The sequence below is a fragment of the Talpa europaea genome (genome assembly GCF_964194135.1).
Source record: "Talpa europaea genome assembly, chromosome: 3".
NCBI classification, from domain to species: Eukaryota; Metazoa; Chordata; class Mammalia; order Eulipotyphla; family Talpidae; genus Talpa; species Talpa europaea.
The window spans coordinates 60,624,897-60,642,501 of NC_140069.1; the positions used below are offsets into that span (position 1 = coordinate 60,624,897).

A 17,605-nucleotide genomic window follows, 5' to 3' on the forward strand; every position below is an offset into this window, starting at 1 on the left:
TATACAAATAGAGTCTTACATTTCCTCTTGAACTTCAGATTTTAAATGGTGATGCAAAATTATAAAGCAACAGCGCAAATGAGGATAAAAAAGATAAAACCAGCAGTTGTGTCATAAACATGGTAATATAGTCAAGATTACAACATAAAATCAGCCAACAAGACTTATGATTATTATGAGTAAAAGATAAATATAAAAGAAAATGGACATCCCTTTGAGTTTGATTTGTACGTCATTACAGTTACTGGCTAATGAACATTTCAGTCATGTACAGTGCTTAGCAGCCTTGGCAGATATATACCAAGGTTGGTGCTGTGTATAAAAGTTAGCCAAGATATAGTCCCTGTGGTTTCTTTCCCCTTTCTAGACATCATTTCTTTCACTATCATCAGGTAATATGAACTCCATCTAGTAATCAAACTGAGAAGAAGTGAAAATTTTAATGTTTATATGATTTTACTTTTCTTTACAGGTGTCAGAGAATATGGCCCTCAACCTGAAACCAGCAAAGAAAGTGCTTTTTTATTTGGGAAAAACCTTGTTTTATGTTCTGGAGACAACAATTTTTGCTGTAATTCCAAAACAACCTAAGAACGTTGCTGGTGAAATTGTGCTTATTACAGGCAGTGGGAGTGGACTCGGAAGGCTCTTAGCCTTGAAATTTGCCAGTCTAGCATCTGTGCTTGTTCTCTGGGATATCAACAAGGAAGGGAATGAGGAGACACTCAAGATGGTCCAAGAAGCTGGAGCCACAAGAGTTTATGCCTATACCTGTGATTGCAGTCAAAGGGAAGAAATATACAGAGTGGCTGATAAGGTAAACCTTGACTGCTTATTGTTTTAAATGGATAGTAAGAACTGTGCATAAATGCCTGGACATCCATCAGTTTCTTTGTCCCTTTGCTTTTCTCAATGCTTACTGGTCCATTCCAACATCCCCTTAATTTAAAACTATTGGGAAGTGGGAGTTACAAATTTGGAGTTCTACTGTGTGCAATACAGCGTGCTAGGTATGTATTATATCATAGTCATATAACCCAAGGCCCATTATTAGCTCCATTTCACAAGTAAAGAAGTGAGAGGCTTAGGACTTACCTAAGAAACACAACTAATAAAAGTAGCTAAGCTCCAACTTGGACTTGCATCAGAGCTCCAACCACCACACTACACTGATTGGGCTGGTTCAATTACATAAAAGACGGAGGTGGTAGTATCCTTTGAGGAGAAAGAAACTGAAACACAGAGAAGTCTTAAGACCACTCAGGGTCACAGAGCAAGCACATGACTAAGATTTTGAAACAATATTTAGGCTGATTTGAAATCCAGCTACACCCACTGCATCAAAACACCTTTTATTTAAATGTGTACTTCTCTTAAGTAATCACAAACATCTGAATATTTTATCCATCCTAAACACTCTTACCCGCACTTGCTCTTTTGGTGATGGCACAGATGCACATATAAAGAGCACTCTCAAGAAAACAAATCTCGAGAAGGCTAAGGATTTTCTTAGTTCACATAAGCTCAGACTGATAGCAGACTCCATTCCTTCCCTCATAAGGATTTCTCTATCCTCACATTGGCATAGATGTTCTACACTTCACTCTCCTGTGCCACGTTCTTTGTGGCTCCCAGAATTCCCCAGTTTGGTGAGAAGGGAACTAACTTACAATGAGCAGCCCAACCATGTTGGAAGGTTCTTTCATAGCATCTAGAATCTGTCCTCTTGATAAACTTTATCTCACTGACTAGTGGAAAAATTTGCAAGTGATTTTGTAACTTTTAAGTCTGTCTGCACATTTTCCACATCTACTACTACCATCTCCAGTCTAACATTGCCCTGTAGACTCTAGAGAGCCAAACCTGACAATCTAGCATCTACTGAGTCCACCCTCAAAGTACAGTTGCAGCTTTTTGCACTGGAAGCACCAGTCACCTGGCTGAGTACAAATAATTTCTCCGGTCACTAATAACTGGTTCATATTCAAGCACTAAAGATCTTCAGATGCTACACAAGCTAGTATAAGATACTCCATAAATAATTAACTACCTTTTCCCCATATCTGTGATTTAATTCTGTCAGAAATGGTCAAGCATGGCATAGCTCTAATTTATTATTCTAGGTCAACAGAGAAAAAATACTTTATTTGTAACATCTTTGAAAATTTCTTAAATTTATTAATGACTGCTAATGTTCAAGGTCAAATTTCAGGATCTTTTTATCTTTTAAACTACATGGTCATTGGCAAAGCAGACCTTCCCCCGTTGTCCACTACCACTGATACACAGGTTACAGTTAGACACAGGCCTGCTGTCCTCATTCCTGGGACTCAAGTCCTCCACAACAGTATATGAAAAAAATAGCATCTTCCCCAGGTCTTTAGCAATACATCTTCCCCTATACCAAATCACAACACTGGGAGCAATCCATATAGGCAGATGTACACACACACACAGACATACATCTAGAGACATAAAGTGGCACTACTGTGAGCCTCGTGTGCAGTGCATGGCTACTCTGATTTGGGGGTAGGGACCCTGTTTTATGATATAAGTTACAGTAATAAAATTCAAACACAAAGAGGACAAATCTAATCATATCAGTTCTGGAAAATCTTGTGCTCTTTTCTGACATAAAAACCATAGTGACACCCTGAAGACTTGTGATAAAGGAAAGACACCATTGTCGCACTCAGCATTATTATTTTTTTTTTACATAAAATTTACTGATCACCCACTCTGGCCAGTGTTACAGCAATAAGCAGGGCCTGCTATGATCCTCCCTCCACAGGGAGGAATGCCTTAAGCTGAAAAGTTTATGATAGGGAGAAGAAAACCAGCCAGTTGAAAACAGGACAGACAGGTTCTGAGTGGTGCCAGGTTTTTAAAACATGACAATGAGTATCATACTTCCTCCATTCACTCCCTAATCCACCCCATCTCTAGGTGTCCTGGGTCTTGATTTTATGACATGTGGCTATACTGTCATCATTTGATTAAAATGATATGCTACTGATATATACAGAACATAAAACAGAGTTACTAATTTGAACACAAAAACAGCTCTAACTATGGAAGGAAATAGCCATGCAGCTTTGGATCATCATAAGTCCAAATGGGAAGAAATGAGAAGAAAAACCTCAGACTTGGATTTCTGATGCATTATAAATTTAGTCAAAGAAGTAAAACATACTTTGTTTTTACAATGCATAAACTCAGTCTGAGTTAACAAGACTAAGGAGCATATAAAATTCTGGGGAAATTAAACTTAGCTGATATGAGAAATTACCACATTGGTGGTCTTGCTTTTATTACTTGTTTTAGGTTAAAAAAGAAGTTGGAGATGTTTCCATCCTAATCAACAATGCTGGAATCGTGACAGGCAAAAGTTTCCTTGACTGCCCAGATGAGCTTATAGAAAAGTCTTTTGATGTGAATTTCAAAGCACATATATGGGTAATTATTTTTTTCTTCTTATGGTAAATATAAAGTTACTCTGATATTTAGATGTACCTTTTGCTTGTTCTCTTACATTATTATTTTTCCTTTTTATTGTAGTAACATTGTTTTACAATGTATAGGATCACAACCTTCAGATTTATGTACCACACACCACCAACCCACAGGCACCCATAGTCCTTCCCATAGCCCATTGGGCCTCTCTGCTTTCAAATCTCCCCTTTTCCCTCAAGTAGCTTCAGTTCTACAGCAGGACTTGTAAGGTTTGTTATTGGTTTGATTCTGTCTGACCCTTTGTTGCACTGCTCTCTATTCTACATATAAGTGAAACTACCTAGTATTTATCCTTTCTTTCTGACTTATTTTGCTTTCTGAATTATTTTGCCTCTACCATGCCATCATGTCACAAACGGCAGGAGTTCACCCTTTTTTATAGCTTAGTAGTTCTCCATTGTGTCTATGAACCCCATCTTCCTACTCCACTCATCTTTCTTTGGGTGCTTAGATTGTTTCCATAAGTTGGCTATTATACTAGTGCTGCAGTGAACAGAGAAATGTATATATTTCTTCAAATAAGTGTTTTCACATTCTTCAGGTAGATATCAAAGAATAGAATTTCTGAATCGCATGATAAATCTATTTTTAATATTTTGAAAAATCTCCATTCTATTTTCATATGGCCTGGGACAATACTACCACCAACATTGCACAAGGGATCCTCTTCCTCCACATCTTTGCCAATTCTTGTTGTTTCTGATCTTTTTGATATGAGCTATTCTAACAGATGTGACATGGTATCTCACTATAGTTTGATGAGAAATGATGGCATTTCTTCAAATGTCTGTTGGCCATTTTCCTGTCTTCTTTCAAGAAGTATCTAGTTAGAGCTCCTCCCCATTTTTTAATTGGGTTATTTGCTTTCTTTTTGCTCAGTTGTATGAGCTCCTTATATTTCTGGAATATCAGCCTATTGGCAGGTGATAGGGTACAAATATTTTCTCCCATTGTGTAGGTATATTTTTGTTTTAATGGTAGTTTCTCTCATTATCAGAAGCTTTTTAGTTCAATGTAATTCCCAAAACAAAAAAGCCCAGGACCAGATGATTTACCTGTGAGTTCTACCAAACCTTCAAAAACAAACTAATACCTATCCTCAAACTCTTACAAGACATTGAGAAAAATGGAATGTTTCCAGACACATTCTATGAGACCAATGTTGCTCTGATACCAAAAGCAGACAAGATTGATAAGTAATAAAGCTATAGATAAATATTCCTGATAAACATAGATGCAAAAATCCTCAACAAATTCTTAGCAAACCACATTTAGCAATTCATTAAAAAGATCATACATCATGACCAAGTGGGATTTATTCCAGAGATGCAAGAATGATGCAACATCTGAAAATCAACCAACATATTTCACTACATCAACAAAAGGAAAGGCAAAAAGTGATCATGTCGGGCCTCCCCAGTGGTGCAGTGGTTGAGTGCTGGGTTGCGAAGCTGCCTGCAGCCTCCGCAGCGCCGGTTCGATCCCCAGCCACCGGGTGAGGGTCCCACACAGCGCGCAGACCTCTCCTGCCGCCCGCTGCTCCCCTCAGCAGTGTACTTTGTCAGTCTGCCTGTTCTGCTCTTCACTTTGACTCTGGTGAATTCTCTCACCCTCCCGCACTTTTGACAGTACCCAGTGCTTGTATAAATAAATAAATAAATCTTTAAAAAAAGTGATCATGTCAATAGGTACAGGGAAAGCATTTGATAAGTTTTAATATTCATTTATGATGAAACAAACAATACACTCCAAAAAACGGGGATAGGTAGAACATGTCTCAACACAAAAGGCCACATATGGCAAACCCATCTCTAACATCATACTCAATGGTGAAAAACTTAAAACCTTTTCACTAAGGTCGAGTACAAGATAAGGATGTCCAATTTCACCATACAATTCAACATAGTAATGGTGGGACTAGCTAAATCAATTAGACAAGAGAAATATATAAAAGGTATTCAAATTGGAAAGAAGTAAAACTATCACTGTCTTTATATGGCCTAATAACATGCATAGTCAAAAGGCTCCACTCAAAAATTACTAGAAATAATAAATCATTACAGTAAAGTGGCAGGTTGCAAAATCAATTTATAAAAATTTGTTGCATTACTATAGGCAAAAAAAAAGAAGAAAAAGAAAGAAATCAAGAAGACAATCCATTTATAATAACATCAAAAATATTTAAATACCTAGGAGTAAATTTAACAAAGGAAGTAAAGAACATATACGATGAAAATAATAAACATTGTCAAAATAACAGAAGACTTTAAGAAGTGGAAATACATTCCCTGTTCATGAATTAGAAGAATTAACCTTGTTAAAATTGCCATTTGTATGACAGACAGCAATATATAGATTCAATACAATCCCTATCAAAACTTCAGAGGTTTCTTTCAATTAAATAGAACATATATTGCTGAAATTTATATGAAAACATGAAAGACCCTGCATAGCCAAAGCAATCCTGACAAAGAAAGAGGAAAAACAGTGATATCACGCTCATAGGCTTCAAACGATACTAATAAGTTAATGTACTCAAAACAGTATTGCACTGGAATTAAAAATAGACCCAAACTCATAGAATACAATTGAAAGCCCAGAAATAAACCCACAACTATATGGACAGTTTATCTATGACATAGGAACCAAGAGTATACATTGAAGGAAGGAAAGTTTCTTCAACAAGTGATATAGAAAATTGGACAGCCACTTACAAGTGAATGAAACTAGACCACTACCTCATACCACATAGAAAAATTAACAAAATGGATAAAACACTTAGATATAAGACCTGAAACCATAGGAGAAAATATATGCAAAAGTGGCTTTAGTGATGTCTTTGTGAATTCATTTTCAATCACAAGAGGAACAAAAAAGTGTAAACAAATGGAACTACATCAACCTTACATTATAATTAGCCTCTAAATATATCACAGACTTCCAAATTTTAGGCTTATCCTTTCTTACACAGCCTTCATTTTTTGGTACAATTTAACATACTTCCCTGAGCCTCTGCACAGGGAATCCTGCAAAGTCAGAACAGGATGTCCTGGTTATGCTATCATTTATTGATTGCTAACCTATGTTGAATACCATACTAGGCATATCATATATAATCCTTCAAACAATTCAGTGAGATAAAGGACCATGGATATTCAAATCAAAACTACAATGAGACACCGTCTTACACCAGTAAGAATGGCGCATATTAAAAAAACTAGCAACAACAAATTGTTGGCGAGGATGTGGAGAAAAAGGAACTCTCCTACACTGCTGGTGGGAGTGCAAACTGGTCCAACCACTATGGAAAGCTGTGTGAAGGTTCCTCAATCTGCTGAAAATGGAGCTACCATATGATCCAGCAATTCCACTCCTATGTATCTACCCAAGGGACACAAAACCATTAATTCAAAAGGACACCTTCACCCCTATGTTTATTGCAACACTATTGACAATAGGTAAACTACAGAAACAACCCAAATGCCCAAAAACATGACAGGATCAAGAAGATGTGGTACATATACACAATGGAATATTATTCAATAATCAAAAAAGATAAACTCATGCCATTTGCAGCAACATGAATGGAGCTGGAAGGGATCATGCTCAGTGAAATACACCAGAAAGAAAAAGAAAAATACCAGATGGTCTCACTCACAGCAGGAATTTAGAAAACCCAAATAAGGGATCAGGAAAAAGCTAATTATAATAACATAAAAATCAAAATTAACAGGCGACTATAAACCAGAGACACACCACAGCAGGGGAGAAGGGAGTAGGATCAAAACAAGGGTGGTGGAAATTTTACGGGAACAATAACCAAGATGAAAATGCATGCATTGTACAAAAATGAAAAATGGTGTAAAAAATATATAAATAAAATAAAATAAAATTATGCAAAAAAAAAAAAAAAAGACTGCACACCAGGTGACAGCACCTAGACATGTCGTTAGTGTTTACCTAAGATAGAATTTTTTCAAAACCAAGATACTTGATCTCCTTACTCAGTACCTAACCAAGGAAAGAGAGTTTTTATTAATAACCGTGGTGGGGTTTCCCTGGTGGCACATGGGTTAAAGTCTCAGCACTATCAAGCTATCTCCAGCCACTATGGCATGAGTTCTATCCCAAGCCAAGGAGCTAACCCACATGGTGCAGCAGACTTCTCCTGTCTCGCCCGCTGCTCCCCTCAGCAGTGTATTTCAGTAAATCTGCCTGTTCTGCTCCCCACTCTGTCTCTGGTGAATCCTGTCACCCACCCCACCCCCACGTCTGGCCTAGACCCATGTTCTTGTTTGCATAAATAAGTAAAAATAAATCTGAAAAAAAAATAAATGTGGTGATTGCTTCCCAGGAACAGTAAAAGACACAGACCCTGACTTTCAAGGTGATATATATGTGAGCTTTCAGAAGTTGCATTTTCCTGGTTTTTGCTAAAACCAGTCATCTCAGACCTCCCTACAACACACACATACCCATCCCTGCTCATACTTTGTCTCTCTTGCCATAATTCTCTCCTTGTGGGTGAGGTATTTGCTGGAATGTCTGAAATCCCCCTCCAATTTCCTCATACCTTTCCACTTGGACCCCTTGCCTACCTCCTTTGGCAGCTTTTGAAAGTTTGTATGTTTTCTGTCCCTTAGTTCTCACCAAAAACGTAATGGTTCTGGTGGTATTCTTGGTGTTTTGTATAGTTTTCCAGAGAAAGATGGAAAAATTCAGAATTAAGTGACTACCATGTTCCTTCAGGAACTACTCCAAGTGACTTATGTTTTCTTATCCAAAATTTTTTCTTCTCCTTCATTACTATGAAGTGAGAATATAGGTTCAAAATGAAGGTGAAGACCATAATCAACCATGAAATGACCACTCCTGTGCTCTTTGTAATGTTTTACCATCACTCATTTCCCCCAGAGTTCCCCTCCTTCATGGTCTCATTTTTCTCTTCTTTCTCTCTCTTCTTCGAGTTGTTCCCCCAAAAGCTGGCATTTCCCTTGCTTCTATCACACTCACATGCTCTCCCTACATACACCCATTCTGGGCACATTTACAGACATATGCTGAGCTCCTGCACAGAATAGATACTCAATGGCTAGAGAGTCAGAATTTGTAGTTCCTATGCTCCTGACAGAAGTTGTCTGCACAGACAAGTGAAACAACTCTGTGCAGACCATCTGAACTCAGGGTTTTTTTCTAATTCTCTGCTGTTTCCTTTCCCTTTACTTGTTTCGATTTCCCTAATTCTATGTGTAGTTTCTTTGAAACTTAATGTGATATGCACAAAAAAGGCTGTTTTACCTTTTTTTTTTAAAGATTTATTTATTTATACAAGTACTAGGTATAGTCAGAAGCGCGGCATGGTGAGAGAATTCACCAGAGCCAGACTGGGGAGCAGAACAGGCAGACTGATGAAATACACTGCTGAGGGGAGTGGTGGGCACAGCAGGAGAGGTCTGTCGTGCCATGTGGGACCCTTGCCGGCAGCCGGGGATCGAACCAGTGCTGCAGAGGCTGCAGGCAGCTTCACAGCCCAGCGCTCAACCGCTGCGCCACCAGGGGAGGCCCGGTTGTTTTACTTTTATAAGATGTCCTTTTTGTCACATTTATATCACTCATTTTAAAATATAAATGGGAAATATAAATTTATTTCATGTAAATATTCAGTTGTCATGTTTGATTAGCTATTTCTGTGTTGCAAAATATATCTCCCAAAGCTCATTCCTCCCTGCTTTTTCCAGGTCCCACATCAAAAGTGGGAACTCCGAAGGGGCCAAATCACAGCATATGTTCTTCTCTCCCGAACAGACATTCTCTTTTATGTCATGGGGGAAAAAATCAGAAACTATTATTCAGAGAAGTAAAAATGAGTTCAAAACAAAGCACTATCTTTAAACCAAAGTCAACAGTAGTCACATTCTGTGACTAAGAGTGAGGAAAATTTGGAAGATACAAACCAACGGGACAGAAAGACAATATAAATTTTAATAATTATATCCAACTCTTATTCATTTGGTTTGAGACTGACACAAATAAGATTTTCCGATTCTACTTCAATTATCGTCTTAATATCATGTTTATGAAAGTTAATGTGGGCAAAAAATAAGTCTGAATAAGTCATGTTTAATAACCTTGAAATTGCCATCAGGAAAATACTGATTTAACAGGTTAAGTAATTTAAGATAGTTACTTTCCACTCCCACATTTAAGATGTTATGTCTTTCAAGTATTTTTATCAGCCTAATCTCAATGATTATATAAACATCTGAAAAAGGTATAAAATATAGTATAAAATGTTGATAGTATTTTTTTACCCCTCCTAGACTTATAAAGCCTTTCTACCTGCTATGATCGCTAATGACCATGGGCATTTGGTTTGTATTTCAAGTGCAGCTGGATTAGTTGGCATAAATGGACTGGCAGGTAAGAAAAAATGTAATATTTCACAATTGCGAAACTATTTAGAACTTGAACTTCCCTTGATGTGCTAATAAATTAAGAGGTATAAGGTAAGTGGTTGTGAAATTAATGTATAGCAAAACTTCCCATGATACATATATTTACATAAAGTTGAACTATAAACTTTGGAACCATTAGGTCATATACCATCCTCTTATTTAAAAAAAAAGAGAGAGAGAAATGGTCTCACTGATATATTTTCTAACCTAGTGATTACATAGTCACCTTCCCCCAAAATTCACCTTGCACTGTTACCAGGATAATAAGGAGAATACTCTACCTTCTGAAGTTTCCATTAAATGTTTTCTCCTTGTTGTGAGTTTGGAGGAAGTTTCTCCTCCCCAAGAAAACTAAATAGCCTCTTTGTTTTTCCACTGGTTGAAGGCTTGCAAGAAATGGTTGCTATTCCTTCTCCCTTGCAACTGACTTGTGGAGGAGGCAAAGAGATTCACCCTCATCTTGGGTGAAGGTGAGCCAACTCAGGAGCTCACCTAGGAAGCTGGCTCTAAGAAAAGCACAAATCTTGTTCTTACCAAACAGGGTAAGCAAAGCCCTAAGTACTGGCTTACAAAGACTCCTGTAACTTAGCCATAAGGAGCCCTAGTTATAACACTTGGATAACAGATTGCCGACTGGGCCCTTTCTAAAGCTTTGGAGCTAAGCAACATAGTTTAAAATATACAATGTATGTTTGTATGGTTCATCTCAGTTACATGAATAGGTTTTCCAAAACCACTGCTTACCCAAAATATTACCAATGGCTTCCCTTCCTCTACTCTTTGTAGAATTCATCAGGTCTTATTGCTACCTCTCTTTTATGTCTAATAGATTCCCAGTCTTTGAAACAACACAGGTCCCATAGGTCCATTACAGCTACTAATCATGTTTTTTACATAATACCTCTATCTTCAGATGTGAACAACCCCCCCCCCAACCCACTTTAGAAACAACGGTCTTTTGTTATTCTCACAGTATGAGTCTTGGCTCCCTTGCATCATTTGACAGACAGCTGCAACTACTAGCAGGAATCAAATTACTAGTGCCAAGTGTGGGGTTTTTAGACCCCTTGCTGCCCAAGTTGGTGGATGGGACAACAGAAAACAAGAAGGGGGAAGGAGCAGTCCTGGAAAGCTTCTAGAGTCATCTGAATCATTTAATGTAACTCCTTTGCATCACAATCACAAGGGATACTACTTAGAATGAAGATTCCCTGAGATCATCAGAATCTGAGAGGTTGAGTTCAGTGACATGCAGTTACATTAAATGATTCAAAAATCTAGAAGAAATGGGCAAATTCCTAGAACTATACAATCATCCAAAACTAGATAAATAAGAAATAGAACACCTAAATAGATCAATTGCAAGCAGTGAAATTAGAATAGTAATCAAAACCCTCCCCAAAAGGAAATTCTATGGGGATTCAACCTAAGGGGGTGGGGGGAAGCAAATATTGTCTAAAAAAATTTTTAAAATGATAAATGTTAAAATAAAATAAAAAAGAACAAAACAGGGGAGGGAAGAGCACAAAGGACTTTGGTGATGGTGCATGGGTGAATTGGTGGTGGGAATTTTACAGGGACTATATGTGAGAGGAGAAATCATGCATTGTACAAAAAGTAAGAATGATGTAAATACATATATATGTAATTAAAAACAATGATTAAAAATGAAAAAAAACCCTCCCCAAAAACAAAAGCCCAGAACCAGATGGCTTCACAAATGAATTTTACCAAATGTTCAGAAATGAACTAATTCCTATCCTACACAAACTCTCTCAAAAAATTGAGGAGGGAATACTACCAAATATATTTTATGAAGCCAACATTACACAAATACCAAAACTGAACAAGGACAACACAAAAAAAGAAAACTACAGGCCAATCTCTCTAATAAACACCAATGCAAAAATCCTTAACAAAATTGTAGCCAATGGATCCAACAACCATCAATAAGATAATTCACCATGACCAAGTGGGATTTATTCCAGGAGCACAAGGATGGTTCAACATTCAAAAATCAATTAATGTAATCCAACACATCAACAAAAAGAAAAATAAAAACCATATGATCATATCAATAGATCTCAGAAAACATTTAACAATGTTCAACATCTTTTTATGATGAAGACCCTCAAAATTCCCGGGATACAAGGAACATGCCTTAATATAATAAAGGCCATATACAACAAACACATAGCTAATATCATTCTCAATGGTGAAAAGCTGAAAGCCTTTCCCTTAAAGTCTAGAAAAGACAAGGATTTCCACTCTCACCACTGCTTTTCAGTATAATATTGGAAGTCCTAGCAAGAGCAGTAAGACAAGAGAAAGACATGCAAGGAATTTCAATAGGGAAAGAAGTAAAACTATCACTATTTTCAGACAATATGATAATATACATGGAGAACCCTAAAAACTCCACAGAAAAACTAATCAAAATAATTAACCAGTTTAGTAAAGTAGCAGGATACAAAGTCAACACACAAAAATCAGTAGCCTTCCTATATGTAAACAATAAATATGAGGAAGAAATCATGAAAACCATCCCTTTTACAACTGAAACAAAAAAAAAATCAAATACTTGGCAATAAACCTAACAAAAGAGATGAAGGACCTATACAAAGAACACATTGTTAAAAGAAATAGAAGACACAAAGAAATGGAAAGACATCTCCTGCTCATGTATTAGAAGAATTAACATTATCAAAATGGCCATCCCACCAAAAGCAATTTACAGATTCAACACTATTCCAATAAAAATTTCAATGACATTTTTCAAAGAAATAAAACAAATACTGATGAAATCCATATGAAACCACAAAAAACCTCAAATAGTCAAAGTTCTCCTGACTAAAAAGGAGAATGGAGGTATCACAAGCCCAGACTTCAAACTATACTACAGAGCCATAATAATCAAAACTGCCTGGTACTGGACCAAAAACAGACACACAGACCAATGGAATCAAATAGAAAAACCAGAAATAAACCCACATATTTATGGACAACTAATCTTTGAGTAAGGAGCAGGAGCAAAGAATACGCAATAGAACAAGGACAGTTTGTTCAATAAATGGTGCTGGGAAACTGGACTGCTACATGCAAAATAATGAAGCTAGACCACTACCTCACACCATGCATGAAAATCAAATCAAAATGGATAAAAGAATTGAACATAAGACCTGAAAGTATAAAATATTTAGAAGAAAATATAGGCAAAACACTACATGACATGCATCTCAGTAATGTCTTTAAAAACACATCCCCCAAAGCAAAGAAAGTAAAAGAAAAGATGAACACCTGGGACTTTATCAAATTAAAAGTCTCCTGTACAGCAAAAGAGACATAAACCAAAACAAAGAGACACTCTACTGATTAGGAGAAAATTTTTGCACACAATATTACTGATAAAGGGCTGATCACAAAGATCTACAAAGAGCTGATGCGGACTCAACAAAAACAAAGTAAATAACCCAGTCAAAAAATGGGCAGAAGAGCTAAAAAGACACTTTCCCAAAGAGGAAATGCAAATGGCCAACAGGTATATGAAAAAATGTTCAAGATCACTAGTAATCAGGTAAATGCAAATCAAAACCACAATGAGATATCACTTTACACCAGTGAGAATGGCACATATTAAAAAAAAAAAACTAGCAACAAGAAATATTGGCAAGGATGTGGTGAGAAAGGAACTCTCCTACACTGCTCTTGGGAATACAAACTGGTCCAACCACTATGGAAAGCTGCCTGGAGTTTCCTCAAACTACTAAAAGTGGAGCTTCCATATGACCCAGCAATCCCACTCCTAGGAATCTATCCAAAGGTTACAAAAACATTAATTCAAAAGGATACCTGTACCCCTGTGTTTATTGCAGCACTTTTTGCAATAGGAAACAACTTAAATGCCCCAAAATACATGACTGGATCAAGAAGATGTGGTATATATACACAATGGAATATTACTCAGCAATCAAAAAAGATAAATGCATGCCATTTGCAGCAACATAGATGAAGCTGGTAGGGATTATGCTCAGTGAAATAAGCTAGAAATAAAAAGAAAAATACCGGATGGTTTCACTCATAAGAGGAATATAGGGGAAGCAAATCAGGGATCAGGGGAAAAAATAATAACAATAAAAACGAAACAAAATTAACAGACAACTATAAATCAGAGACATTCTGCAGGAGAGGGGGAGGAATCAAAACAGGGGAGGAAAGAGCACAAGGGACTATGGTGATGGTGTTCAGGTGAATTGGTGGTGGGAATTTTACGTGGACTACACCTGAGAGGAGAAAGCGTACATTGTACAAAAAAGGAAGAATGATGTAATGTGTATATATATATATACATATAAAATAAAAATCAATAAATCAATAAAAACTAAAATGAGGACAGTGCTTGACCATTCATTAGTGGGTGGTTCCGGTTGGATTCACAGGTTGCTCCTGCTCTCCGGCTTCTCCTGGAATCCACTCTTTGTGACTGCAAACCTTCCCATACACTCCTCATTTCTTCCAGCCGGAGTTAGCCAAGATCATACAAAATTAGAACTCTGAAATTGTTAGCCCCTTTTCTACCGGTGTTACTGTTGCAAGGAAACCTGACTGCAATGCCCTTTAAAAACGTTAGAATACACAGTAGCTATATTTGTCTTTTCAGATTATTGTGCAAGTAAATTTGCAGCTTTTGGATTTGCTGAATCTGTATTCTTGGAAACATTTGCCAAGAAACAAAAAGGGATCAAAACCACTATAGTGTGCCCATTTTTTATAAAAACTGGAATGTTTGATGGTTGTACGACTGGGTAAGTGTGTCCCTTTATTGCAAAGAAACTACATTTTTAAAAATGTGTTGCCATCTATCTTATTTTGTTTTGGTTTTCTAACTTTGTTTAAAAAGACTTTTTTTTTAGTGTTCAACCTGATTTATAAATAGTCTCAGAATTTCTGTCTTTCATGAAGTGTGTTTGTGTTTAAAATGTTGAGTTTAATATAAATGTGCTCTCAAGATTGCCTCCAACTTGTAGCCACCCATGAGCCTGGATATGCTTATCACTCCCCTCCACACTTCTGGGCAAATCCCCTTTCTACCATCCAACTCCATTCTACCTTTTGCCCTAAACTGACAGAAGGGCTGGAAATCATTGAACGAGCACAAATATCCAAACCGCCATTTAATGGAGATGACAAGCAGCTGATTTCCACAGACTCACTTTATAATATTTAAACCATTTTTAATATGGTCCCCTATATGCACAAAACAACAGTATATTAATAAGAATCATCATTTTCCATTTCAATTTTTGCTTGTGTTATTATTCACCATGTTGATAATAAGGAAGTAGATACAGAAATAGATAAAATAATGATACAATCTATAACCTTTTATGTCTAATTTGTAAGAATTGTCGGTATTCATTATTAATTTGGTGTGTTTGTTTTTTTTTTCTTACCCTCCCAGGTGTCCTTTACTGTTACCTATTCTGGAACCAGAATATACAGTCAGGATGATAGTAGATGCAATCCTGCAAGAAAGAACCTACTTATATGTCCCAAAGGTGTTATACTTCTTGATGTTTTTAAAAAGGTAACAATTACTAGTTTCTATTGCATCTCAAATATGCTAATTACAAATTTATTCCCAGTCCCACCAAGAGGAGCCACTTAAAACAAACCTGTTAAGTGAATGGATTTTGATCCCTTCATTGTGCCCATTTGTTGCCACAATCTCAAATTTGCATAGTTGCTGTACCTCCATGAGTCTCGGAAATGGAGTTGGAACTTTCCCGTCAACTTGGTGCTGCTTTCTTATAAAAAAAAAAAAAAAATAGATTTACTGAATGATCTGTGGATAGTTTGATTTTTTTCTTTCAGGAGAGATGCTTTTGTTGTACTCATTATAGAATAATCATGTTGAGTAGATATTGGGTCCATGCTTACTCAAGTACAGGGTCACAAAGTTAAGGTCTGACAGTAAGCCAGATGCTTCAGGAATTTGTGACAATGGTAAAACTGGCAATAAGTACATAAATTTGAGCTGTAAAATGGTTTAAAAAAACTTGGGGCAGGGGATTGGACTGAAAAGATTTCCACCTCTTAAAGCACAAGAAATCATCTTTTTCCATCTTTCTCTGTGCTTCATCAGATTGCAATGCTGAGATTCAAACAAGCAATAAAGTTATTATATAAAAAATAAGATTTGGTGGGAGGTCACAAATGCACTGAATAAATAGAAAACAAGAAAGGGAAATCCCAGTGTAGAGGATAGAGGGGTACAAGTTGAGATTTAATTTTTAGTCTGGTGCTGAGATAGGGTCTAACAAAGAGGAACATTTCACCAGAGGCCCAAAGCTGAGGAAGACAGGAACCACCTGGATATTTTGGGGAGCTTCTGGAGGGACAGCAAGTCCAGAGTCCCTTTCTTTATCTCATACTTAGGAGAGGGTTACCTGCTCTCTTTATTGTGCTTTTCAGGGTCTAGTAGGAACATCAGGTCACCAGAATCAAGGTCCCCTGAGAGGATACCAGTGGGGAATTGAGAAGACGAATAATCTTAGCTGGATCTTGCCAAAGGTCTGAAAAGTTATTGCATCTCATTTTCACAGATATCCCAAAAGAGAAAGACTGATGTTCTCATTTATCATGGAAGAACTGAGACTTGAGAACTAGTAATTTTCCTGAACTATCATTGGAAATGATATATCTAAAATTCCAGCCAGTTTCTCTCAACTCCTCAAGGTTTCACTGCTTCCTATCAAACATTGCATAGTGCAGTGAAGCTTTGGAAACTGACATGATAAGTGAGTTGAATAACATAGATGAAGAAAGGAAAGATCCAGAGACCCTAGACCAGTGTCCTTCCACCCAGATAACCCTGAGGTATGCACACTAAATATACGCCAGTACAAATGGCTTCATCTGTGATAAGTCAGTCATCTTTTCAGCTGAGCTGGTAAAGATACTTTCATAAATAATAACCAGGAATATTTACTCTTGTGTTTTCTCTAGTTTCTTGCCCATCAAGTTGGCAACACTTCTAGCTAAAATTTTTGGCGTCCTCAATGCAATGGATGGCTTCCACGGCAAAAAGAAAAAACAATGAAGGCCAACATTGTGGCTGATGTCATCTGATACCTAATGTCACAAAATGTTTATTTCAATGAAGAAAAGTATTTTTATACAAGTACCATTCTTATTCTATTATCTAGACCAGTACTTTCAACCTATGTTTTTATAAATAATGTCACCAATCTGATTTTTTGTTGAGTATTGGTTTTCAATTTTAAAAATGGCCCATTTCTGTCATTTCTGTTTGCAATGGATAACAGAGCGAAATAAACCTCTTGTGAACTGTTCTTCACTTGGTCATTGGGAAAATGGATCAAATGGTGACTGTACCTGAGCCTACATTGGGAACAGGAGTGAGGGATGAAGAGCATGGGCAAGGATCTAGCTGAAATGCCCCCTCTAGGGGACACAGAGCTGTTTTTCCCATCACCTTCCTCTCAACCTTGGCTTTTTTAAATTGTGCCACCTGCTCTACAAAATGTCATCCCCTTATGTCCTTCTTTCCAAAGCACTACACAAACACTAATATCTACATGCCAGTGCTGGAATTACATTAGGTACCATTGCCGTGG

The 17,605-nt window shown here is 37.0% G+C and overlaps 1 protein-coding gene across 1 annotated transcript; it reads left to right on the forward strand.

Annotated features, from left to right (window-relative positions):
• Nucleotides 1-484: 484 nt before the first annotated feature.
• On the forward strand, nt 485-17,067 carry LOC311168837 (epidermal retinol dehydrogenase 2-like; the record flags this gene model as incomplete). Its single annotated transcript, XM_084230562.1, has 6 exons — nt 485-817; nt 3,325-3,456; nt 9,834-9,933; nt 14,626-14,770; nt 15,427-15,552; nt 16,974-17,067. 6 exons carry the CDS (start codon nt 485-487, stop codon nt 17,065-17,067), a joined length of 930 nt encoding a protein of 309 aa, XP_084086688.1.
• Between the last annotated feature and the right edge of the window lie 538 nt (nt 17,068-17,605).